General features: G+C 37.7%; 1 protein-coding gene and 3 pseudogenes across 1 annotated transcript; 2 read left to right on the forward strand and 2 right to left on the reverse strand.

Annotated features, from left to right (window-relative positions):
• Window positions 1–581: 581 nt before the first annotated feature.
• LOC149519458 (25S ribosomal RNA) lies at window positions 582–3,894 on the reverse strand (annotated as a pseudogene).
• Window positions 3,895–4,122: 228 nt separating this feature from the next.
• On the reverse strand, window positions 4,123–4,278 carry LOC149519459 (5.8S ribosomal RNA; annotated as a pseudogene).
• A 4,212-nt stretch (window positions 4,279–8,490) lies between these two features.
• On the forward strand, window positions 8,491–9,217 carry LOC149519460 (uncharacterized). The gene is made up of 3 exons (XM_089758849.1): window positions 8,491–8,638; window positions 8,740–9,021; window positions 9,129–9,217. Exons 1-3 carry the CDS (start codon window positions 8,491–8,493, stop codon window positions 9,215–9,217), a joined length of 519 nt encoding a protein of 172 aa, XP_089614975.1.
• Window positions 9,218–27,110: 17,893 nt separating this feature from the next.
• The window catches only part of LOC149519461 (18S ribosomal RNA), a 1,228-nt pseudogene continuing 744 nt past the window's right edge, over window positions 27,111–27,594 (forward strand).

Here is a 27,594-nt window from a genome sequence, read left to right on the forward strand (position 1 = left end):
GGTTAAAATCAAGGAATTACAAAGATTACAATCAATCAGGATTCTATCTCTTGATTCTAAGGGTAAACCAGATCTATTAGAAGGTTCCTGTTGATCTTGTGTTCTTCTAAAAGATCCCCTTATGTATCTCACATCTTAAGCCCTGCTTGATATGGTGTAGACATCATGCAGGCCAAGCCTTGGCCTGACGGGCTAGCCTGTAGGCTGTGTCGGTGTTTTGGCCTTCCCTCCAAGGCCTTGTATGCTAACTCTCGCTAGTGTGCCTGGTGTGTGGGCCTCAACCTTAAGTGCGCATGCTGGTGAGCCTGATGTGCTTGGTGCACCTACCTAGGGCGTGACACCTACACTAGAAGATAGTGTGTGCTGATAGAGTTTGAGGCAAGTGCCTTCACCAAGGGTAAGCCCATCCTTATAACAAATACTAAGGGCATTCGGTCCTTATTTACTTGGAAGCTCAAAAAAAGGATTTCATCACCTGATTGAATCAGTTGCAATGGAGAACATCATTCATCTCCAACCCCAGAAAGATGCAGTGTAAAAAAATGAAGTGAGAAGACTTTGGTGGGTGTGTAGGGGGAGGGATTAATCGAAGTGACGAAGGATTGAATCTCAATAGATCATCATAGCAAGGCTACTTTACCATTTATAATACCCCATTGCATGTTTATGTCATCTACGAAGGATTCTACTCATCGCTTAATAGGAATTGAGCTCCAATGAAGCCTATGTAGCTTGTCCATAGCAGGGGCTGCACCTATGACACATGCCTTTGGAGGCCATGCATCCATGCTAGAGGTCAACAATTGGATGATGGGCACATGCATCACTTCTAGCCTAGATTTTGACTTAGAGGCATTCAATCATAATCCAGTGCATGATAGCTTCTTGCCACTAGCTTTTCAACCAAGCATGATGAGCAATTATGCAAATCAATAGTTCTTCTCATTCTAGGTTGAAATACTATTGCAACATTGCTATTAGTAGGGTAAAACTAACCTATCTCATAATGGTCTAAACCTAGCTCAAATTTTATATTAGTGGGTGAACAATCCAACACTTAGAGAATTTTGCTTTACAATGATGGGAAGAGCTGAAATCGAAGGATCAAAAAGTAATGTCGCTAATGAATACTTCATTACCACAAGCTAATTATCCTTATGGTAACTTTTCTAATGCCTCTAGCTTCAAATTTTAAAGGTCTAAAAGATCGATAGGCCGTGCTTTCATGGCTCATATTTATACTAGAAATCATAATGAAATAAGCCTTTTCCTTTTTGTTCCACATAAAATTCTTGTTCTCGTAGAGATTATCATAGGACACTTGTGTTATCTTTTAATAGATGTGCTGCCCCAGCAAACTCTCCACTTAACAATGTCTTCTACCTGGATAGATTGATCAAGGCTGGCTTTATGTCTAAAAAAAAGAGTTGTGCCCCACCTTCGATTCATGAAATAAGTAAAATAACATTAAAAGAAATGGTATTTCAATTTCATCAGAGGGCTCCCACTTACCCTACACCTCTCAAGTCATTTCACAAAGTTAGACTAGAGTCAAGCTCAATTAGGTCTTCTTTTCTGTTGGTTCTACCGAGCCCATTCCCTTGGTTGTGGTTTTGCTGGATAGTCGACAAGGACAATAAGAATCTTGTTAATCCACTCATGTGTGTCACTAATTAGATGTAGGGACATTTGGCTACCTCAAAAGAGTCATATTACTCCCACGATCGGTTGAAATTCTTCACTTTGACATTTAGAGCACTGGGCAAAAATCACATTGAGTGAGCATCCCTAGGGACCATCGTAATGCTTTGTTTTAATTAAACAGTCGGATTCCTCTAGTCTATACGAATTTTGAGTTGACTATTCATCACTTGGGGAAGGCCCCTGAGGGAGCCATTCCTAGTCCATCCTAAGCCTACATGTATCGAATTGCTGTCACCGTGGGGGCAGCTCGAGTAGTACATTGGTAGCCAAAAGGTTCAAGACTAGGACCCCCATGCCTAACCCTCAGAGCCAATCCTTTTCCCAAGGTTAGAGATCCATTTTGTTGACTTCCCTTACCTACATTGTTCCATCAACTAGAGCTTGTTCAATTTGGAAACCCATGCAATTATGAGTACAATTGGGCATGAATAGCACTCATTCCTCCATATTTTCAAATGCTACTAGGGCAAACATGACATAATGTGATATGCGTTGCTTTTTTGGCGAATGGAACCTACCTCTAATTGAGTTATTTCTAGGGTGGGTAGGTCATTAAATAGAAAAGATAACTCTTCCTGAGGCCTCCATCGATATCTTTGGAATCCCTAATGTTGCTGTTAGCCATTGTGTCCCAATTTAGAAATTTTAACTAAATTTCCTTTCAAAGCTCATGTTGGACCCATCTCTAAGGATCTACTAACCTATGTACAAGTGTTGTTCACATGGAACCTTTCCCTTCTTTGGCCTTCAAAGTTCTGATTTGAATATTTGCTATTGCCACCAAGATCTGCACCGACAATCTCTTTGCAAAGGCTTGTGCACTAAGTTTTGTAGCAACCATCATATCTTTCTACTCATCGGGGCTTGGCCCTTGCCTCGATGATCTAGTATAGGTCACGTGCTTAAGCGCCATTTATTTTTTAAGCTAGTTGATTTGACAGGTGGGTTGTTACACTCTTCTTAAAGGATTTTGACTTCCATGATCACCGTCTTACTATCTTAATCGACCAACACCTTCGAGGGTTCTAGGTTAGCGCACAATTAGGCACTATAACCCAACTTTTAGTTCATCCTGTGTCACTAGTTCTACTTACCAAAAATAGCCCTCTTAGAGGTCTCGATTCCATGGAGCATCTCAATGAAGTAGTTGCATCATCCTACTTATTAAAAGTTTGAAAATAGGTTAAGGGCATTGTGCCCCAATGCCTCTAACCATGGCTTTACCTAATAAAACTCGCTAAAGGCTCCATCTATCCTAATGGAAACTTTATAAGAAACTAGCTACTAGATGGTTCAATTAGTTTTTCACCCCTATACCCAAGTTAGATGAATGATATACACATTAGTATCATTGTGGGCTTAGCCCCACTCAGGCATAGTTCACCTTAACAGGTAAGCTCATACTCAAATCTTTCTCAAAAGATCAAGGTCAGTCGGTGGTGCACCTGTGAAGGATCCCACCAACTAGCTTCCTTGCACCTTATAGGTTATCTAGCATGTTAACTTGCACACATGTCACACTCTTTGGTCTACGTTTCAAGACAAGCTAGATAAAGAGCTCGCAGGCTAATGCCAAGAGCGCATGAGTGTCGAGGCATGTTGAGACGATGTGTGATATGTTCCACGACCATAGCGACAATGTCTCTATGGGCATATCGAAAGCCCAGAGTTAGGCAGCCACTACAACACATTTTAGTCCACTCCCTAAGCCAATCAATGGACTGGCTCTCACCATTCCACATCTAACTGGGATGCATCATCGTCCCCCATCCATTTCCCTTTTGATAATTTCAAGCACTTTTTTACTCTCTTTTCAAAGTCTTTTTCATCTTTCCCTTGTAATACTTCTTCACTATTGCTCTCTCACTCATATTCAGCCTTGGATGAAATTTACCACCTAATTAGGGCTGCAATCCCAAACAACCTGACTCATATATAGAGTCTCATGGTGCGATAGGATCCAAGCACAATAGGACTCTCACTCTCTCTAACACCCCTTTCTATAGGACTGAGGCCTAGTCTATCACTAAGTATGCCTCACCATACTACAATTTGGACTTCAAGGGTTCCCGATTCTCAAGCTGGGCTTTTTCTAGTTCACTCATTGTTACTAGAATCCTAGTAAGTTTCTTTTCCTTTGCTTATTCATATGCTTAAACTCAACAGGTAATCCTACCTGACCTAAGGTCACAGTGTGAGCATCGACTGAGTGATATGGAGGGTCCAATGGGTTTAGTTGGATGAGTGCATGTCACCGGAGATGATTCACACTATGAGCTTTAGCATTGATGGTCACAAGGCTTTGATTGCCAGGGACTTGTTTTTAGGCCAACCACAATAGATGAGGTCACTAGAGGCCATCTTTTGCCCTATTACTAGGAGCCCGATGGGAGAGAGGTTAGAAAGGGTGATGATGCATGGTATCTAGGAAGCCATGCCTTTGGCATAATGGCTAAAGGTGCAACTTGCATTCAAAGAATTGATGGTTCATAAAATTCTATAATTCACACCAAGTATCATATTTCATTGCATTGTTCATCGATGTGAGAGTTGAGATATCCATTATCGAGACTCATTTTGATTTTTCATGACAAAAGGAGTCATGGTGCCACCCGTGCATGTACTACAAATAGGATGGTGACAGCACACACACTCTTTTTCATTCTATTTTCTTGGTGGGATTTGTGTTAGGGGTTTGTTATTTAGCCCTAGGTAATGATACCAATTATTTCACTTGCTCGAGAGCCAGAATGAAGTGACCATCATGCATGTTTAAGGATAGAAGAGGCATGAGGCTCAGGGTACGGAGACATCCTTGCCCTCTCGGTGTTTCGTTAAAACATTTGCAGGTCTTTTGTTAAACGGGTTTGAACAATGATTCTTTCGTAGGTTCACCTATGAAAACCTTTTTATGACTTTTTTTTCCTCTAAATGATAAGGTTTAGTGGATTCTTATGACATCACAGTCTGAGCTCTCATTCATTAATGAAATTAACCAAACAAATCACTCCACCAACTAAGATTAGCCATGCACCGTCACCCATATGAATCCTTGCTATGTTTGGACTTAGTAAGTTTCCTCATGTTAAGTCAAATTAAGTCGCAAGCTCCACTCTTGGTGGTGCCCTTCTATCAATTCTTTTAAGTTTTAACCTTGAGACCATACTCACCCGAAACCCAAAGACTTTGATTTCTCATAAGGTGTTGACGGAGTCCTAAAAATAACATCCATTGATCCCTAGTTGGCATCATTAATGGTTGAGACTAAGATAGTATCTGATTGTCTTTGAGCCCCCAGCTTTTATTCTTAATTAATGAAAACATCATTAGCAAATGCTTTTGCAATTATTCGTCGTTCATAAATCCATTAATTTTACCTCTGACTATGAAATATGAATGCCTCTAATCGTCCCTGTAGGCACCAATTTCATTCTTTTTTTTTATTATTATATAATTTTGTTATTTTTTTATTATTATATAATTCTGTTTATTGTTATTATTATTATTGTTATTATTAATCTTTAAAACAAAAGGAAAAAAAGTAAAAAAAAAATTTAAAAAGAAAAAAATCTTTGATTTCAACTCTGGTAGCCGAAATCAAGCTGCCAGAGTGGTCCAAATTTCTTCCTAACACTGCCTAACATGGCAGCATGAAATTCGATGACTAAAAGTCATCGGATGACAGCCAAATTTTCCACAAAAGTATCCCAAAAGATTTGGGATCTTGAATCTCAAAAGCTCTATAAATAGAGCTAATCTCTACAAGGAAAGGACAAAAAAAGAAGAAAATAAGAGGGAACAAACACAATAAAAAAAATAACAAACACAAAAAAAAATTTTCAAAAATGAAATTCTCAATCCAGGAAGTTATAGATTTTTTTTGAAAATATTGGGCTTGGAAAGGTGTTTAGAAAGCAAAAAAGATCATTAGGGGAATTTTTGGGAATTTTTGAAAAAATTTTTGGGCCATCAGAAACTGGAAAAGTTTGAATTTTTCAACGATCGTTGAATTTTTCAACCACAGAATCTGGGAATCTTTAAATTTTTTGACACTATTGAAGTTTTCGACCATCGGTGCATGGCAGCAACCGATCAGAAACTGGGCTCCACGACGGCCAGCATAGGGGCTAGGTTTTCTAAAGAGAGAAGCTCTGGGTAGAGAAAGAAAGGGGAAAGGAGAAAATAAAGAAAAAAACCAGAAATAAGCCTTTTATAAGCCCTTCAAAATGAAATCATTTTGGACATCTGGACTGAACTCGACCCGCGTCAACCTGACCCGTTTCATAGGTTTTTCTTTTTCTTTTTACTTTCCATTTTGATTTTGATTTTTAATTTTTATGTTTTTTTATTATTATTGTTATTTTATATTATTACTAGTAATAATTTTTTTAAAAAACAAATAAATAAATAGAATAAAAAATGAAATTGAAATAAAATAAAGACTTAAAAAATATATAAATAAAAATTTAATAATAATAACTACTTAAAGGAAATAAATTTTATTACAAGCAACAATATTATTTAAATTTCACCAAAGTGTAGGGATAATTTAAAAAAATAATTTTTGCTAAAAAATAAATAAAAATTGATAAATAAAAAAATAAATTGTTTAAATGTAATTTTTAGAGAAAGCTAAAAGAGTTTAGTTTTCTTTAATTATTGCAAGTAAAAATAATTTTTTGAATTTCGCCATAGAGCTGGGATAATCCAAAATTATTTTCACTAAAATAAAGATTGATTTAAACAATGCAAAATAATAATAAAAAATAATAAAAAATGAAAATAATAATAATTAATATTTTGAATATTTAAAAATATAAAAAATTGAAAGAGTTCGATTTTCTTTAATACAAACAAGAGATTAATATTTAAATTTCACCGGTGATTTAGGATAATCTAAATTTCTTCTTGTAAAAAGTAATTAAAGTATAAATGGCATTTAAAGAAGTGGTAAGGAAAGGACAACAAGTGTGGGCTAACTTGTAGGGAATACAATGACCATGGATGATGCCTAAGAAGGACGATCAGTTTGGGCTGAGGTACAAGCCAACTCAAAAAGAAAGAATGAAGTTCATAGAGGAAAAAATAGAAAAAAAGTTGGCTCATTTTTTAGGGTAAAAAGTAGAGACTAAAGACCTTTTTTTTCTCCCCCTTTATGACACTTTCATCTCAGCTGGCTATATCTATCCAAATGTAGCAAGAAACATAGGGAAAGAGTTTACACCATTGTTGAAAAATATCTTCGTTGAATTTTCAATACAAATGGTGGGTAAAGAAAAAGAAAGCAAAGATCTAGGTTGTCCATGGGTTTATCTTACACCTCATGGTACAGAATTGAAAAATTGGCATGTTGGGGAGCTACCTGTTGTTTTTAAATTTCTTCCAAAGTAATGTGTTGAACCAAATCTAAATAAATGTCTTATATGTGTTTGTTTCCTCATTTTCAATTGAATAAATGATAAGTGTAGCATATTTGTTCATTTTTTTTTTGCCTCTTTCATTTCAATTCCTTGCATCTACATTTTGTCCATTTCACTTATTTTCAGGTATCTGAATAATGAATATGAAAATCATCATGACAATTTTCCAAGAATTGATTTTGAAATTTTTGTTTATATTGGTGAACTTGATGATGAAGAGAATGTGGAAGACCATGCAATATCCCCATAATTATTGAAATTAGTGGAATAAGAAGAGAAGCAAATCATGCCTCATTAAGAAGCCACTAAAGTTGTTAATTTGGGGGACGAAGAAACTAAAAAGGAATTAAGATTGGTACTTCGATGTCATCACCAATAAAGCAAGAGTTGATAAAGTTACTACATGAATATGTAGATATATTTGCTTGGTCATATCAAGATATGCCAGGGCTGGATACTAAAATTATAGTGCATAAGCTACTATTGAAGCCTGAGTGTAAACCAATTAAATAGAAGCTGTGAAAGATGAAACTTGAAATGTTGTTGAAAATAAAGGAAGAAGTGAAAAAGCAATTTGATACAGGATTCTTAGAAGTGGCCAAATATCCTGAATGGGTGGTGAATATGGTCCCAGTACCCAAGAAAGATGGCAAAGTAAGAATGTGTGTTAATTATCTGGATTTGAATAGAGCAAGTCCAAAAGATAATTTTCCATTGCCTCATATTGACACTCTAGTGGACAATACCGCTAGGCATTCTTTATTTTCATTCATGGATGGATTTTTAGGCTATAATCAAATTAAGATGGCATAAAAAGATAAGGAAAAGGTTACTTTTGTAACAGTATGGGGAATATTTACTATAAAGTCATGCCCTTAGTATTTAAAAAAGCTGGGGTAATTTATCAAAAAGCCATGGTAACTCTATTCCATGATATGATGCACAAAGAAATAGAGGTGTATATGGATGACATGACTGTCAAATCCCGTGAACAAGAAAATCATGTGACTAATCTCAAAAAGTTATTTAAGAGATTAAGAAAGTTTTAGCTCAAGCTCAATCCAACTAAATGCACTTTTGGTGCAACCTCAAAAAAATTGCTAGGATTTATTATTAGTAAAAAAGAAATAAAGGTGGATCCAGATAAGATACGTGCCATCCAAGAGCTACCACCTCCACACACACAAAAGAAGTAAGGGGATTTTTTGGGAGATTGAATTATATTGCTTATTTCATTTCCCAACTTACAGCTAAATGTGATCCCATATTTAAGATTCTTTGAAAACACGAGTCAGGAGAATGGGATGAAGATTGTCAAATGGCGTTTGAAAAAGTTAAAGAATACTTATCAAACCCACTAGTATTAATGCCATCTGTCCCTAGAAGACCTCTTATCCTATATTTAATGGTGCATGAAAAATCAATGGGATGTGTTTTGGGGCAACATGATGAAACAGGAAGGAAAGAACAAGCCATTATTACCTGGGCAAAAGGTTTACTGATTACGAGTCAAAGTATTCAACATTGAAAAAGATGTGTTGTGCATTAGCTTGAATAGCTCATCGACTCAGACAATACATGTTGTATCATACTACTTGGCTCATTGCAAAATTAGACCCAATCAAGTACATCTTTGAAAAACCTTCATTGTCGGGAAGAATAGCAAGATGGCAAGTGTTACTTTATGAATATGACATTGTATATGTGTCCCAAAAGGTAATCAAAAGACGTGCTATTACTAAATTTCTTACAAAACATGCTCCTAAAGATTATGTGCCTATGACATTTGATTTTCCAAATGAAGACTTATTGTCTATACTGTACATAGATAAAGAAGAGCAAAATGAAGATATATGGAAGATTTATTTTGATGGTGCATCAAATGCTTTGAGGCATGGTATTGAGTAGTTTTGATATCTCTAGAAGGGGATTACTACCCAATCACTGCAAAACTAAATTCTGATTGCACTAATAATGTTACAAAATATGAAGCATGTCTTCTAGGTCTTCAAGTTGCTTTTGAAAGAAAGGCCCATGCTTTAAAAGTTTATGGAGACTCTGCCTTAGTCATATACCAATTCAGAGGAAAATGAGAAACCAGAGACTCAAAATTGACTTTATACCAAAAGTATGTATCAGAATTGATCAAAAAATTTGAGAATATTTGGTTTCATCATTTACCTTGAGAAGAGAATCAGATGGTTGATGCATTGGCTATATTGGTAGCAATTTCAAATTAAATGAAAATGTTGAAATCTAACCTATCAAATTGAGCTTATGAGATAAACCAGCTTACTATTCAAATGTTAAGGAAGGAGTTGATGGAAAACCATGGTATTTTGACATATTACAATATGTTAAATATCAATAGTACCCAGAGCAAATATAAGAGAATGATAAGAAAATGTTGAGAAGGTTGGCAATGAGTTTCTTTTTGGATGGAGAAATTTTATATAAGAGACCAAACACTATTAAGATGTGTGAATGCTACTAAACCGAAAAAGTTATTAGAAGAAATTCGTAGAGGTGTTTGTGGAACTGATGCAAACGGTCATATGATGACTAAACAAATAATAAGAGCAAAATACTATTGGTTGACAATGGAAAAAGATTGCATTGAGCATGCTAGAAAATGCCACAAATGTCAAATTTATGCAGACAAGATTTAAGTTCCTCCAATGTCCTTGCATGTTATGTCAACACCTTAGCCTTTCTCTATGTGAGGAATGGATATGATTAGGCCCATTACACCAAAAGCCTCAAATGGACATTGATTCATTTTAGTGGTAATTGATTACTTCACAAAGTGGGTAGAAGTAGCTTCATATGCCAATGTGACAAGAATGTTAGTCTGCAAATTCATCAAGAAAGAGATCATGTGTCGTATGGCCTTCCAGAAAGGGTCATTTCGAATAATGCTCTTAATTTGAATAATAAAAAGATGATTGAGGTTTGCACTCAGTTTAAAATCAAACACCATAAATCAGCACCTTATCATCTAAAGATGAATGGGGCAGTTGAAGCAGCAAATAAAAACATATAAAGAGAATTATTGAAACGATGATAGATGTGTATAAAGATTGGCATGAAAAGCTACCATTTTCATTACATGCTTATCAAACTTTGATGCACACATCTATGGGAGCTACACCGTTTTCATTGGTATATGGGATGGAGGCAGTGTTACCCATCGAAGTTGAAATTCTTTTTTTGCGCATTCTCATGGAGGTTGAGTTAGAAGAATCTAAGTGGGTTTATGTTTGATATGAACAATTGAATCTCATTGAAGAAAAGAGATTAGTTGCACTTTACCATGGCCAACTGTATCAAAGAAGAATGATGCGAGCTCATGACAAGAAAGTTCACCCATGACAATTTTAAGAGGGAAAATTAGTATTGAAGAAGATCTTTCTTAACCAATAGGATCCTTGAGGAAAATGGACTCTTAATTAGGAAGGCCCATATATGGTGAAAAAAGCTTTTTTTGATGGGGCACTGATCTTGGCAAGAATGGATAAAGATGATTTGTCAAATCCAGTCAATGCTGATGTAGTAAAAAAGTATTATGCTTAAAAAAATAAAAAAAGCAAAATGAATTTAAAAGATATCTGAGTTGAAAACATGAAAGGGCAGCTTAGATAAAAATAAAAGGGGATAGTGAATGGAGTGGCTCAATTCTCAATATGTGCCAAAGATCTCAATGGTTTTGGACTAGTTTAGTTTGCTACATTTTTAAAAAGTCAAAGGCACCAATTAAAAGTCTTCAGAAAATAATCCATGATGAATTAGTTCATGATGATCTGAATATTTGTTATGTGATTAATTGTTGTCCTTATTTTATCCTTTTTTATAACGCATGAAACACTTCTCCATTTTACCAAAATAAAATACCACTTTGTTTATCCTTTCTTTTGTCCCTCTCATTAAAAAGAGAAATGTGCAATGTGTTATAATTGTTTGAAATTCAAAAGGTGATGAAAGAATAACAATGACCATAAAAGACACACACATTATTTTGAAGGAGATTTAAAATGATAAGCAAAATAGTAGGGAACAAAGGTTAATGAGAAAAGTGTCCTATAGGTCATAAAGTGGTTGACATGAAATATGGGATATGAAGAGAAATCTTTTTTTATCTGAGCTTCATCAACAGTTGGAATGCTTAGGATTCAAGAGAAGAAGAAAAGAAACAAACTTTAAGAAATTTTGAGGATTAAAAGAAAATGACAACAAAAAAAAAAAAGAGAAAGAAAATGGTCTTTTCATTTGCAAAATAAGTGGATTTGCATCATAATCATCATTTTGAATTTAAAGTTTGTTGCCTCTGATGAGAGGAGCCTTTTAACATTTAAAGTTTGTTGCCTTTGGTTAAAGGAGCTTTTTGAATTTAAAGTTCGCTGCCTTTGGTTAAATGAGCTTTTGGATTTAAAGTTTGTTGCCTTTGGTAATAGAGCTTTTTAATTTAAAGTTTGTTGCCTCTGGTGAGAAGAGGTTTTTGAATTTAAAGTTTTATAGCCTCTGTTTAGAAAAGCCTTTCAAATTTTCTTTCAAAAAAAAAAAACTTTATGTTGAACGTTTCATTTTTGTATGTATTTATCTAAACAAAATTGGTGTCTTTTTGTCTTTGCTTTATTCCTAATTCTCAGAAATAAGCAAAGAGGGGCAGCTGTAGGCACCAATTTTATTCTTTTTTTATTATTATTATATAATTTTGTTCTTTATTATTATTATTATTATTATTACTATTATTATTAATCTTTAAAACAAAAGGAACAAAATAGTAAAAAAAAAAGTCTTTGATTTCAACTCTGGCAGTCGAAATCAAGCTACCAGAGTGGTCTAAATTTCTTCTTGACACTGCCTAACATGGCAGCATGAAATCCGGTGACCAAAAGTCATTGGATAGACACCCAAAATTTCCATAAAAGGATCCCAGAAGATCTAGGATCTTGAATCTCAAAAACTCTTTAAATAAAGCTAATCTCTGCAAAGAACTGACAAAAAAAAAAGAACAATAAGAGGGAACACATACAATAAAAAAAAAGATAGCAAACACACAAAAAAAATTTTGAGAATGAAATTCTCGATCCAAGAAGTTGTAGATTTTTTTTGAAAAATATGGGCTTCGAAAGGTGTTTAGAAAGCAAAAAGGATCATTGGGGGAATTTTTGAAAAATTTTTTAGGTCATCGAAAATTGGAAAAGTTTGAATTTTTCGATGACCGTTAAATTTTCAGCCACTGAAATTTATGAATCTTTGAAATTTTTGGCACTATTAAAGTTTTCGGCCATCGGTGCACAGCGGAAACCGACAGGAAACTGGGGTCCATGATAGTCGGCATAGGGGTTGGGTTTTCTAGAAAGAGGAGCTCTTGGTAGAGAGAGAAAGGGGAAGGGAGAAAAAAGTAGAAAAAGGCCTTTCATAGGCCATTCAAAATAATGTCGTTTTAGACGTCTGGACAGAACTCGACGCACGCAGGATCCGCGTGCCATCCCGACTTATTTCGTAGGTTTTTCCTTTTCTTTTTATTTTCCATTTTGATTTTTATGTTGATTTTTTATGTTAATTTTTATGTTTTTTAATTATTATTGTTATTTTATATTATTACTGGTAAAATTTTTTAAAAAACAAATAAATAAATAGAATAAAAAATGAAACTGAAATAAAATAAAAGACCTAAAAAAATATAAATAAAAAATTTAATAATACTAACTACTTAAAGGAAATAAATTTTATTACAAGCAAAAATATTATTTAAATTTCGCCAAAGTGTTGGGATTTCAAAAATAATTTTTGCTAAAAAATAAATAAAAATTGATAAATAAAAAAATAAAATTATTTAAATGAATCTTTTAAATATAATTTTTAGGGAAAGCTAAAAGAGTTTAGTTTTCTTTAATTATTGCAAGTAAAAGTAATTTTTCAAATTTCACCATAGAGTTTGGATAATCCAAAATTATTTTTACTAAAATAAAGATTGATTTAAACAATGTAAAATAATAATAAAAAATGAAATTAATAATAATTGATATTTTGAATATTTAAAAATATAGAAAATCGAAAGAGTTCGATTTTCTTCAATACAAACAAGAGATTAATATTTAGATTTTACCAGTGAGTTGGGATAATCTAAATTTTTCTTATAAAAAATAATTAGGGAATAAATAATACAAAATTTTAAAATAACCATAATATTTAGATTTGACCGAAGAGTCAGGATAATCTTAAACTTTGTTCAAAATTTTGGGAACTCACCAAAGAGTCGGGATGTTCTTAAAATCCTTTTTAAATAAATAATTAAAATATCTTATGATGAAGATTCGAGAATTTTGTGAATGGTCAATTTTCTCAAAATATTTTGTAAGTAGTGATTTTCTATAAATTCCACCAAAGCGTTGGAGAATTTATTGAATATGAAATAATAATAATAATGTTAATTTCGAAAAAAAAAAACTTGTTTTAAAATAAATTTTAGGAAATTAAACTTAAATAAAAAAGACCCCGTTATCAAAATTATAGGATTACGTATGTTTAAATGATACCATTCTTCGAACAGGCGATGTGAGGGTACTAATACCTTTCTCACATGTAACCGTACTCCTAGACCTAGTCCTAATTTCGCATACCTAAATTTCTTTTAGTAAGTTTTAATTAATTTTAAAATTTTTTTACTAAAAGATGATATTTTTGCTGGCCAATCATACCCTATAAAAAGATTGGTGGTGGATCCGAAAATTTTCATCAAGTTTAGCGATTGAGTCCCCACAGATGAAAAATCATTATGATAGTCCCTATTAATCATTACTCCAATCCCAAAGGCCAACAAAATAGGATGAAATCCTATGATGTTATCCCATGCTAATGTATACAAGTGTGGGCCTACTTTGAGCACTATAATTTCTTCAAAGTAATAGTGTCAGAGGAATGACCCAGCCAGTTAAAGCTACGAGTGCATTGCTGGTAGTAGGAACTAGTATATCGATGCTCACAATGAGCAGATTGGACAACCCAAACCTAGTTCCAACTATGAGCTTTTTAATTGCAACAACTTAAATAAATGCTATTGGAGCTAGAATTACCTCAACTACTAGCACCAAACTTGCCTTCCAAAGGATTCTTGTTAAGGGATTTAGATTGTACTCATTCCAATTACCAAACTTATAGAGCTTGGTATTGTTATTTATTATCACTACCTCCTTGTGTCAGGATTAGGTAATTTGCATGCCTACTACTTTTCTTGGATGCAGTAGCTATTTCTCTAGCTTCTTCTTCGAAATTGAACCTTAATTCTTTGTCACTCGTCACCACCATAATAGGCCACTATCCTACCATCGAAAGTTGATAGGGTAAAAATTTGAATGATGCATCATAAGCATAAAGGTTATGCAATCCGTCAAGTTATCATGAATCATCAAAGTAACGGGCAAAGCCCATATCGACCTTTTATCTAACAAAAGCATCTCTTCCAGAAATCAAGGTTTGTTACACGTATTAGCTTTAGAATTACTACAATTATTCAAGTAGTAGATACCATCAAATAAATAATAGCCGATTTAATGAGCCATTGGCAATTTCATAGTCTAAATTAGTTCTTACTTACACATACATGGCATAATCTGTGAGACAAGCATATAACTATTGGCAAGACAAACCAAGTAGCATTCCTTTAAGACCTTGTCATTGCATGGGCCTCAATGCACTAATTGAGCAATAGAGAGAGCCAACATGAAGCACAAGCATCATGCATATCAAGCACGTAAAATGCATGGCATTGGATGAACAAGGGCTAAGAGCCTATGCCCACAAAACATTTTGCATCCAAGAGAATGATTGAACACTAGTGCACCAATATGGCCATAAAGGTTCGGGTGGCACACTTGGGACATAGGGCATGATTGAGGTTCAACCCATACCTCGTAAGGGCACAAGATAGATGAAGGATGGCAAGACATGTAGTTTTCATCAATTTAGGTATATAGCATAGGATCTCAATTGTGCCCTAAGGGTACCATGACCATATGAGGGTGATTAAAGAGGATGATGGGATGACAGTGGGACATCGATCCAACGTGCATGTGCGGGCATTGCTAGAATGATTAGGGAGAATGTCATGGACTACGCATGAGTCTTAGACCAAAAAGGTAACTGACGAGACTTGCTTAAGATAGTGCAGGTGAAGCACTATGAAAGATTGAAACCAAGGTCCTAATGGCATATATTTTACCCAAGTATGGGGGCAAAGGCTAAGGCTAGAGTGTAGGAGTACACTTAAAGTTAGCTACATAGTGCCAGGGATGAGGACTACTCATTGGAAGGCTTTAGAAAGCCCTAGGATGTGGCATGGGTAGTCAAACATAAAAAGGCCTAAAAATGCCAAACATAAGCCAAGCACATTGGCATGGAAGCTTTTAGATCAACCTAGAGATAGGTTAGATGGACAGGCACAAAAGGGTATAGAGGTGCCTAGAGGCAAGCCAGGTGTGCAAGCACCATAGGTTCTAGAAGGGTCAAGTGCAGGTGTCACGCTCTGGGTGGGTGCGCCACGTGCACAGGCCCAAGCACTAAGGACCAAGACTTGAGCACCAGGGATAGTTGTAGGGGTTGGTGCAATAAGCATAGGAGAAGTGTCCAAACCACCTGCATAGCATGCAGGCTTGCCCGCATAGCCAAAACTAAGCCCACAACATGCCCGCACTACACCCAAGTGGACCTAGAGGAGCTAGGCCAATCTAGAATCTTATAAAGGCATCCAAGATCGACAACATTCAATAAAAAGATCTAGTTAACCTCAAAAATCAAGATGAGACTCATGTAATCTGTGTAGTCTTTGTAATCTCTAATTTTTACTTGTAAATCCCATTATTTTAGGAGATAGCCAGAAGTAGAGCTGGGGACCTTAACTATAAATAGAAGGTCACCCCACATTTAGTCGTACACATATCTTTACATTCTGTTTCAGTAATACATAGAGCATATTCTAGCATTCTATTATGTTCACTACCTTGCTTATTCCACCCTTTCTTGTTCTTGTTTACCTACATGCTAGTTGCAAAGGTTGAACTTATGCATACAAAGTTAATTCCAAGCCATAAAATCACACAAATTCAGGCTTAAGTCTAGAGCCCATGATAGTTGGTATCAGGTAGGTTTTGTTTGCATGTTTTGTATGTAGGTTACTAAATCATTGTCAAAGAGATGGCATCCCAAAGCAATGTTTCTAACCAACAACCAGAAGCCTAGGAGCAAGGTCGTGGAAGGGGGAAGAAGGTTACTTTAAGAGACATTTAGTCTACCATGGATGGGAGGCTAACCAAGGTGAAGGTGACAGTAGTTGATGTAAGGGACAAGCTTAAAGTGATAGAGGCTCGCTTTAAGGATATGGACTTCAAGGAGGAGGAGCTCAAAGGCAAGATATAGGCTACCCTAAATGAGACAATTGACATGTTCACCTAAAGGAATGAAACCTTGGAGGCCATGATAGAGACTATGAACAAGGGGTTTGAAAAGCAACTCATTGCTTATAAGACTGCCATTGGGAATAGCATGTTCACTGGAATGTCTAAGTCTCATATGGAGATCCCTAAGCCCAAAGAGTTTAAGGGGACTAGAGCTATAAAGGAAGTGGATAACTTTTTATGGGGGATAAAGTAGTACTTTCGAACCACAGGCATACAGGACGATACCTATAAGGTAAGCACTACTTTTATGTATCTTATTAATGTCACCTTATCATGGTAGAGGCACAGGTGTGATGATGTGAGGCATCAGGGCACCATGATTAGAACCTAGGATGTGTTCCAAAAACAGTTCAGAAAGCAGTTCTACTTGAGTACCCCAATTATGTGACGTGAGTGAAGTTAAGCTGACTTACTCAGTAAGGGGACATAAGTTTGTCCAGAATTTCTTTGAATTGATGTTTTAGATTTCAAATTTGAATGAGACTAAAGGTTTGTTTGCCTTCACAGATAGGCTCAAGCCATGAGTGAAGCATGACTTATAAAGGAAGGGAGTTCATAAGCTAGCTAAGGCCATGACCATCATTAAGTCCTAGGTGGATTTCAAGCTGTAGAGCAAGTCAAAGTCTACCAAGACCAACAAGAGGTATTGGTAGAAATAGTCCAGGGGAAAGGATCGTGACCAGTAGTCCAAGGATGGAAACCAGGAACATTCGGATAAGGGCATCCAAGGTAAACCACTAAAAAGGAAATGGAAGGCTATGGGTGACCGAGAGCTGATCTCATGCTACATATATGGAAGAAGCCATATAGCATCAAACTGCCCATAGAAGAGCAAGCTAGCTACCATAGATAAGGAATTAGATGAGGAGCTAGAGGTTGGGATAGCATAGCTTGGGTCACTATTGCTTAATGTTGTCCATATTAAGGGGAATCGCAAGCCAAAAGGCTTGATGTTTGTGGATCTGATGGTTGTAGGCAAGAAAGTGAGCACACTAGTGGACACAAGTGCCTCACATTTGTTTATTTTAGGTGATAAAGCCCAGAAACTCAATCTAAAGGTGTAAAAGTGGACTAGTACCATCAAGATAGTGAACTTCAAGGAGGTTTCAGCCTTTGAAGTAGTGCGGGGAGTGGAGATACAGCTTGGAGATTGGAAAGGCAAGAAAACCATTAAGGTAATACTCTTGGATGATTATGAGTTTATGATTGGGTTAGATTTCCCTGTTCAAATTAATGCCCTCATTATGTCATTTGCTAATTGTATATGCATTTTGGATGCATGGTGCCAATGCTTTGTACCATTGAAGTAAGGGTCCAGGTTAGGTCCAAGGTGCTGTCAACCATTTAATTTGCCAAGGCAGTGAGCAAGAATGAAGACACCTTTTTGGCTACTCTAAAGTATAAAAAATTAAGGGGAAAGGAGACCAATACCCTGTTGGAAGTGCTAAAGGTGTTGGAGACCTTTAGCGATGTGATACTTGCATAGCTACTAAGTAGGCTGCCACTAAATAGAGGGGTGGACCATAAGATCAAGCTAGTGCCCAAGGCCAAGCCACCAGCCAAAGCCTTTTATAGGATGTCGTCCCTAAAGTTAGAGGAACTAAGAAAGCAGCTTAGAGAGTTGATTGATACAGGCTATATCAGGTCTTTGAAAAGCCCGTATGGTGCCCCAATGTTGTTCCAACACAACCATAATGGGTCCTTATAGTTGTGTAAGGATTATAAGGCACTGCACAAGCTAACTATCAAGAACAAGTATCTTATCCCACTCATTACGGACTTGTTCAACCAACTTGGAAGCACAAGGTGATTTACCAAGCTGGATTTGAGGTCAGGTTACTACTAGGTTAAGATCTAGAGGCAGATAAGCCTAAGATAGCGTGTGTCACTTCGTATAGTTCATATGAGTTCTTGGTCTTATGAACAAGGAACTTCAATTGTTTCTTAATCATTTTGTTATGGTTTATCTTAATGATATTGTGATCTATTGCTAGATATTGGGAAAGCATGTAGACCACTTAAGATAGGTGTTCAAGGTGTTATGAGTGCATCAACTATATGTGAAGAAGAAGTAGTGCTCATTCACCTAGTGAGAGGTACCATTTCTAGGCCACATAGTGGAAGGTGGCAAGATACACATGGATACAGGCAATGTCTGTGCCATTTTAAGGTGGGAGCCTCCAGTTAGGGTTACTAAGTTGAGGTCATTCCTTGGGTTGGTTAACTATTATCAATGCTTCATTAAAGGCCAATCAACCATAGCCACATCATTGATAGATTTGTTTAAAAAAAAAAAAAGCGTGGGAGTAGAGCATCAAGTGCCAGGATACCTTTGATAGGTTGAAATGGGTAGTGACTAAGAAGCCAGTGTTGGCTTTGCTAGACCATGCCAAGCCATATGAGGTGCATACGAACACATCAAACTTTATGATAGGAGGAGTGTTGATGTAGGAGAACCATCCAGTTATGTTTGAAAGTCGGATGCTCAATGAGACTGAGCACAAGTACATGGTCTAAGAGAAAGAGATGACAATAGTGGTGCATTACTTGCACACTTAGTGCCATTACATATTAAGGTCAAGGTTCATGGTCAGAATAGACAACATAGCAACTAGCTACTTCTAAATGCAAAAGAAGCTATCCCTTAAGTTAAAGTACAAGCCAGGGTAGGCGAATACAGTGGTTGATGCCCTAAGCAAGAAAGCGAACCTTGTTGCATTCACCAACTAGAGGGGTCTTTGGTGTTATGTATCAAAAAGGGGCTTGTGCATGATCTTATAGCTAAGGCTCTCATTAATTATCCATTGCAAGGTAAGACTAGGTAGTTTTGGTTGTAAGATGATTTGTTGTACACCAAAGGTAGTAGGTTGTTTGTGTCACAGCATGGGAAGCTTTGCATGAAAGTTTTGCAAGAGTGCCATGATTCAAGGTGGGCTAGTCACCTAGGAATAAGCCATACCTTAGCCTTGCTAGAGGGCTAATACAACCAGCCACACATGAAAGATGATGTGGAGGCTTATGTGAAGACTTGTCTTATGTGCCAATAGGATAAAGTGGAGCTTAAAAAACTAGGTGATCTCTTAGAGCCATTGTCAATACCAAAGTGACCATGAAAGAGCATCACTGTAGACTTCATAGTCAGTCTACAAAAAGCAAAAGGGTTTCGAAGCATCATAACAGTGGTGGATAGGTTTTTCAAGTATGAGACTTTCATTCTAGAAACCAAGGAGTGCTCAATTAAGGAGGCAACCCGTTTATTCCTAAAAAATGTGGTGAAGTATTGGGGAGTACCGAGGACCATTGCCAGTGATTGAGACTAGCATTTTACAACGTAGTTCTAGACTAAGTTATTCAAGTTCTTAGGGTCAGACTTAAACTTTTCCACCAGCATGCATCTATAAACTGACGGGCAAATTAAGCAAGTGAATGGACTGTTAGAGGTCTACCTCATGCAATATGTGAGTGCCATGTAAAAAGATTGGCCAAAGCTATATTAGATGTCACCTAATTTTCATACAACTTGCAGAAGAGTGAAGCAATGAACCAGAGTTTATTTGAAATTGTGACAAGTTAGCAATTGCTAACATATGGTTAAATTGCTGCAGGTTATACAGGGCCTAATCTAGCAATATACAAGTTTGCCAAGGTTTGGTAGGAGTAAGCCAACTTGGCCAAAGTCTGTCTACACAAAACCACAAAGAGGTTAAAGAAGTGGGCAGACCAAAATAGGTAGGACATGCAATTCTAAGTAAGAGACTTGATTTTGGCATAGCTACACCCCATAATGCACCACAAAAGGCTACACAAAGGCTTAGTCCGATGGTATGAGGGACCTTTCAGAGTTTTAAGAGGGTAGGCAAGGTTGTCTACAAATTGGATATGCCACCCAAGCTGAGGGTACATCTGGTATTCCATGTTATCATGCTCAAGCCATTCCATGAAGAAGAGAGAGATCCAAGACGAGTAGAGTTAAAGCATGCACCATTAAGAGCCAAGGCTTCATATGAGATGGAGGTCCATAGCATCATTACTGATCGATAGGTGAGACAAAAAAACTACCAACCAAGATAAGAGTGCATGGTGTGCTAGAAGGGACTTCTAGATAGTAAGGTGAGTTGGGAGCCAATAAAGGACTTATGGCAATTCTAAGACCAGATCAGGCAATTCCATAAAGTGGATGTGACGAGGGCATTATATAATCAAGTGAAGGAGAATGTTACACCCTAAGTGGGTACACCAAGCACATAGGCCCAAGCACTAGGGACCAAGGCTCGAGCACTAAGGATAGTTATGGAAGTTGGTGCAATAAACATGGGAGAAATGTCTAGACTGCCAGCACAACATGTAGGCCTACCTGCACAGTTAGGACCAGGCTCACAACATGCCCACACCTCACCCAAGTGGACCTAAGAGAATTATGCTAATAAAAAATCTTTCAAAAGCATCTAAGATCAGTAGTATTTAGTAGGAAGATCTAGTTGACCTTGAAAATTAGGATGAGCCTCATGTAATCTATGTAATCTGTGTAATCCTTGATTTTTAGGATTCTTGTAAATCCTGTTATTTTAGGAGATAGCTACAAGTAGAGTTGGGGGCCTCAATTATAAATAGAAGGTCACCCTACCCTCAATTGTACACACATCTTCACATTCTATTTTAGTAATACACAGAGCATATTATAGCATTTTGTTGTATTCTCTAACTTGCATATTCCACCATTTCTTACTCTTTTTTGCCTGCATGCTAGTTGTTAAGGCTAAATTTAGGCATACCGAGTTAATTCCAAGCCCTAAGGCTACATGGATTTAGGCTTAAGTTCAAAGTTTGCAACATAGGCATAGTGATGGGCATAATAGCACCCAAATGAAAAAGCTTCTAAAATACCCTAGCTATGGGCACCTAGATGGAGAAAGCTTTAGAACCTGCTAGACATGGGCACTTAGCAGGAGTGCCTGGACTCTTTCAAACCTAGGGGCTTGATAGGAAGCTTGAAATTAGCATATCTCTAGAAAGGCCTTAGCCAACCTAGAATTGTCTAAAAGGCCTTTAATGGCCATACCTTACATTCATTGTAACCATAAGTAAGAAGAACAAAGTCATAGATTTGGGCATTGAGCAATTGTATATAGCATCAAGTAAATAGAAGTTACAATTGCTATAACTCTCTTTCCAAGCTTTTTGCCAAGCTCTTAGAAAGCCAATGGAGTGTACAGCACAAGTGTTTAGCATAGAGTGTGAAAAAATGATGACTTAGGCACATGGATAATAGTTTCTAGCCTAAGGCCACACGGGTGCTAGGCTTAAGCACTCAGTCCATGACACATGAATGGGCTTGGCCAGGCATGTGAATAGGCTTGGCCAGGCATGGTAAATGAAAAGGGACCATGAGATTGCCAAATAATTAAGAGACTTAGCTAGAGCTAGCCTACAACTGTAGCTTCTACTTACACGATCTAGAAGAGCAATTGCCTAATTTAAGTATCGTGATCTACAAGCTAGTCTAGGCCTAGAGGTTCTTTCCAAGTTGAGTGACAATTCAAGTTCTAGTGGGACAAAGTCTAACAGCTAAGGCAACCAGGCCTTAAGGTGCATTGAAAGTCTAGGTCATGGAGAACAAGCCCAATATAGTAGGGCGGATAGTGATCAAAACTCCAGAGGCTCAAAGATAGTGTTGAAATTTGACAAGATTAAGCCAGGCATAGGGGCAGCACTGGTGAGCAATGCATGGCCACCTAGTCAGACCTAGAAAACATTGATGATCAAGGTGCAATGCATGGTTGGCCTTAAGTGTGGCACGCCTGAACACAATCCTAGGAGGATTTGATTTAAGAGCTTCTAGAAGGCCTGATGCTTAGCATGATTTTAGCAAGTCAAAGATTAAGCACTACCACCAAATCCCTTAGAGTCAAAGATTGTAACTTAGCTCTTAGAATTAATGGATTCAAACCATTATAATCTTTAGAGTTTAGTAATGAATCTCAAGCACTGATTGTAAGGAGGACTCATATAAATTGAGTCTTTTACCCTTATTGTACACACACCAAAACCATTAAGTAATAACATCTTTCTTTTACCTTAAACCTTTTTATTGTTCTTTTGTTAGCCTTTCTTTTAGAACTTGCTGTGCCTTTTTGTTGTGCAATGTATTGGGCAACCAAGCCTCGCAGTTTAGAGTTTTCATGCATGGTTTCTTGTGTTAGGCTAATTTGGGATGTGAAAGAGTCCATTCCCATGTCTTGGAGCCACATAAGCCAAGAGCTTGGGTCTTGGCCAGTGACAAGTGGTATTAGAGGCTAGTTTGAGGGAGCTTTTAGAGTAGGCAGTAGAACCAAATATTAAGGTGTATCAAAGCCTGGATCAAACCAAATGTGGTGACTAGAGCCTTAGTTCAGAGTGTAGGGAGCTATAGTTGGTGCCAGTGCTTATTGGGGGACTTGCATACGGGTATCCTAGTGTGGTGTATAGGCATTATGGTGAGTTGTGTAGGCATCCTATTGTGTGTGTGGACATTTGACTATATGGTGTAGGCAAGTTACTGCTTGCTGCAGGCATTTTAGAAGGGCTATTATGCTCATGTATTGGTGAAACACTCCTAGTGTGGTAGGTGTATGCATGCTAGAGTGTAGGATAGGTGCTCGACAAATTATTTTTATGTGTTGTAGGTGTGCTAGGCATGCTATGCTAATGTACCATGTTGATAGACTGGTGTGCTAGTTTGCAAGAACCAGAACCAAAGAGTTGAGGTAATCTATTGGTTTATCATTTATAGTCTAATAGTTTGTGTGTTTTGGGCTATGGTATGGCTAGGGAAAGCCAAACAAAGGGCCAAAGTTAGGTTCTCAAAGAGCACCCACCTACAGATAAGTGGGGGAAAACATTAGCAAGATATGTGCCAACAAGCACTCAATTAGTGAAGTGTGAGGAAGCCATTTTTCGAAGAACAAATTGGTTCAGGGACATTAAGGGATCCTCAAATAAGGTAATGGAGACACTTATGCAGCATAATAAGGCATTTGAGTCTATGGTGACAACCTTGCAAGGGAAGCTAGCTAAGCTTAAGGTTGACCATGCTATATTACGAGCTACTATGGTTGCTAGTGTGGGCTTAGGACCTAAAGTAGAGGTGTCTAAGCATTTCATTGATAGAGTAAAGCCATGGGTAAAGGCCAAGCTGCAATGAAGAGGCATACATGAGTCGAGTCAGGCTAGAATTATTATAAAATTGATTACTTTGGTTGAGTGCACCAAGTCTCCAAGGCTAAAGGGAAAAAGCTAGAGTGGGGGAGACACCGATGTTTGTTCTTCGAGAGAGGAAAAGGCTACAAGAAAGCCCAAAATTTTCAAGACCAATAGAGCCACCAGCAAGAGCAAGGGGCCCTTAAGTTGTTATTTTTGTGCTAGTCCACATTAGGTTAGGGAGTGCCTGAAGCTTTCAATAATCAAGTAGGCAAAGGGGCTATCCGAAGGCAAGAGTGGTAATGGTAAATAGCACTAGAATGAGCCTAAGAAAGAGTGACTAAGTGCTAGTCAAGACTACTGAGGGGTTGGGACCTCTAGAGAAGCCGATAAAGGGAAATCAGTGATAATTGAGTGCCATAGCATGAATGCTATAGTACAGCCAAATTCCTTACAAAAAAGTATGCCACAGGTAACTTAGAGGAAATTCCAAAAACATTGATAGTGCATGTAAAAAAGACCATTATAGCAGAGTGCTGAGGAACAAAAGATTAGGAACAATGAAAGCTAGTAAAGTACATGTTTAAGTATGGGATCAAAATGTTAGAAAACTAGTTCACGGGGTAGGAGTCAGAATTGGCATGTGAGGTGGGTGCATCATCCCCTAGTAATAAGGGCATTGCTGGAATGAGTGAGGGAGAATGTTATGGCTTGTAAGATGGTCTAGGCCTAGGGTTTTTCACCAAGTCAAGTGACAGTTCAAGTTCTAATAAGACAAAGTCTGACAGCTAAGTGAACCAAGCTTTAAAGCGCATTAGAAGTCCAAGCTATGAGGAACTAGCCCAGAACAATGGGGCGGGCAATGTTCAAGACTCTAAAAGTTCCAAGAAGGTGTTCAGGTTTAGCAAAATTGAGCTAGGCCTAGCGACAAGTGTTAATGATCAAGGTGTGGGTGCACGATCGGGCACAAATGCAAGTAAGCCTGAACACAGTCTTGAGAGGATTAAATTTAAAGGCTTCTATAAAGCTTGGTGCCCAACAAGATTTTAACAAGTCAAGGATTATGTAGTAGCATTGAATCCCATTGAATCAAGGATTGTATCTTAGCTCCTAGAATCAAGGGATTGTAAGGGGGACACGGTTATAAATAGAAGTCCCTCACCCTTATTGTACACAAACTAGAACCATTAAGTAATAACATCCTTACTCTTACCTAAAACCTTTTTGTTGTTTTTTTGTTAGCCTTTTTTTTGGTTCCATTTTACAGTATATTAGGTAGCCAAGCCCTATTGTCTAGAGTGTTTATGCACTATTTCTTGTTTTAGGCTAATCTGGGATGTGGAAGAGTCCATTCCCATGTCTTGGAGTCACACAAGCTTGGTGCTTGAGTCTTGGCCTATGATATAGGGATTTGGTTTATGGTTTGAGGCAACATCAGCCATGTGCATGAGCTGGAGCTCAGTACAGTCGAGCTTTTTCTCCATATGCATGCTAATTAATCAAGGCCATGGGTGCTTATGGGTCACCAGAGAAACCAACTGCTAGATAACATGGCTAGAAGGCATGCACGACCTGGATTTTGCTCCATGTACATTGTCATGGATGTGCAAAATGACAGGCTCACCACGCACACCTATTCCCCTAGTGGAGGTAAGAGAAGGGCCGAACAACACCCACTAAAGAGCATGAGAGAGTTTATGATATACTAGTAGTAGACATTAAAGTGTCTAAAATGGGAACACTTTTTTCAAACAGGTATATCCTATATCAAGGGTCTGTAAGTGCTAATGGTGGTCGAGGTATTTGCCCACACCAAGGCTCAACATGTATCGATGGTGTTCAAGGCAAGTGCCTATACCAAAGGTCAGCATGTACCGATGGTGTTCAAGGTAACATCCCACACCAAGGGCCATCTTCTATTATTGCTGATTAAGGTATGTTGACATGCCAATCAAAGTTTGATTTTAGGCCATGGTGGACATGCTAGGCTCAAGCATGTGCTAGTGTTGTATTTTTTACCTAGGGTACCATCATTGGAGCATCAATAAAGAACCTAATCAGTGGCATTAGGGGTTTCGATGATTAGAAGTGGAAGGACGAGGGGCAGTGTGCACATGATGTATGATAGGTGTTCATCATTGGCCCTTATAGTAGCCCCTTATCCTCCAAGAAACCTTAATGACTAGCACCCCTTTAAAGAGCATAAGAGCTTTTACAAGTTTGTAGCTAGTAGCCATTCAAGTGCTTAAAGTAGGGATGCCTTTTTCAAATGGCCACAAAATCTTTTACACTTCATTTTTTTAGCTAAATTTTCTTGTAGAGGCCAACAAAAATACAAGGATCACGTAAGCTATTTTATGAGGATAAGGGAGATGTAGGATGATCAAAGTCAAAGCGTATGCCATTGGGAGCAAGGGCCTCATATAAGAAAGAGGCCCATAGCATCATAGCTGATTGAGAGGTGAGATGAAAAAACTATCAACCAAGACAAAAGTACTTGGTGCGCTAGAAGGGAATTCTAGACAGTGAGGTGAGCTAGGAACCAGTAAAGGACTTATAGAAGTTTAAGGACTAGATCAGGTAGTACCATGCAGAGGACATAATAAGGGTGTTAAGCAATCAGATGGGGGAAAATGTCATAAGCTTGTGACAAGTAGTATCAGAGCTAGCCCTAAACTGTTCGATCCAGCCAAGCACCTCGAGGGAGGTAAGCAGGGTGGCCAACCTCTGTGATGAGGGCATCATGAGGTTAGGTGAGAGAGAATATCATGAACCTAAGAAAGAGTCCTAAATCCCACATCGAACATAATAGGAGGGTCATTGGGGTATAAAAGGGTTCACACCACCTCTTCTTTGTGAGGCACCTTTTGTAAGACAAAATCGTAACGCCAAGAGGGCCAGCGCAGACAATACCTCACAAGGGTGTGAACATGGTGATAAGATTGATCTGAGATGTCGATGAGTGGATGTCCAGGTCTCAGAGCCATGCGAGTTCAGAGCTTAAGTCTTGATCCGTGACAAGTGGTATCAGAGCTAGCTCTAAATCGTTCAATCCACGCCAAGTGTAGAGGACATAATAAGGGTGTTAAGCAATCAGATGGGGGAGAATGTCATAGGCTTGTGACAAGTAGTATCAAAGCCAGCCCTAAATCGTTCAATCCAGCCAAGCACCTCGAGGGAGGTAAGCAGGGTGGCCAACCTCTGTGATGAGGGCATCACGAGGTTAGGTGAGAGAGAATATCATGAACCTAAGAAAGAGTCCTGAATCCCACATCGAACATAATAAAAGGGTCACCGGGGTATAAAAGGGTTCACACCACCTCAACTTTGTGAGGCACTTTTTGTAGGATAAAACCGTGAGGCCAGGGGGGCCAGAGCGGATAATATCTCACAAGGGTATGAACCATGGCAGGAAGGCTAATCTGGGATGTCGAATGAGTGTATGCTTTGGTCCCAGAGCCATGCAGGTTCAGAGCTTAAGTCTCGACCCGTGCTGATGATGCGCTCCTAGACTTGATTACCCGGGTCGTTCCACCAGCGCTGTTACTTTGAAAAAATTAGAGTGCTCAAAGCAGGGCTACACTTGTATACCTTAGCATGGGATAACATCATAGGATTTTGGTCCTATTGTGTTGGCCTCCAGGATCGAAGTAATGATTAATAGGGACAATCAGAGGCATTCTTATTTCATAGTTAGAGGTGAAATTTTTGGATTTATGAAAGACGAATAACTACAAAAGCATTTGCCAAGGATGTTTTCATTAATCAAGAATAAAAGTTAGGGGCTCGAAGATGATCAGATACCATCCTAGTCTCAACCATAAATGATGCCGACT

Source organism: Durio zibethinus, chromosome 3 (assembly GCF_047325235.1).
Source record: "Durio zibethinus cultivar Kanyao isolate XHJ-2024 chromosome 3, ASM4732523v1, whole genome shotgun sequence".
Taxonomy (NCBI): domain Eukaryota; kingdom Viridiplantae; phylum Streptophyta; class Magnoliopsida; order Malvales; family Malvaceae; genus Durio; species Durio zibethinus.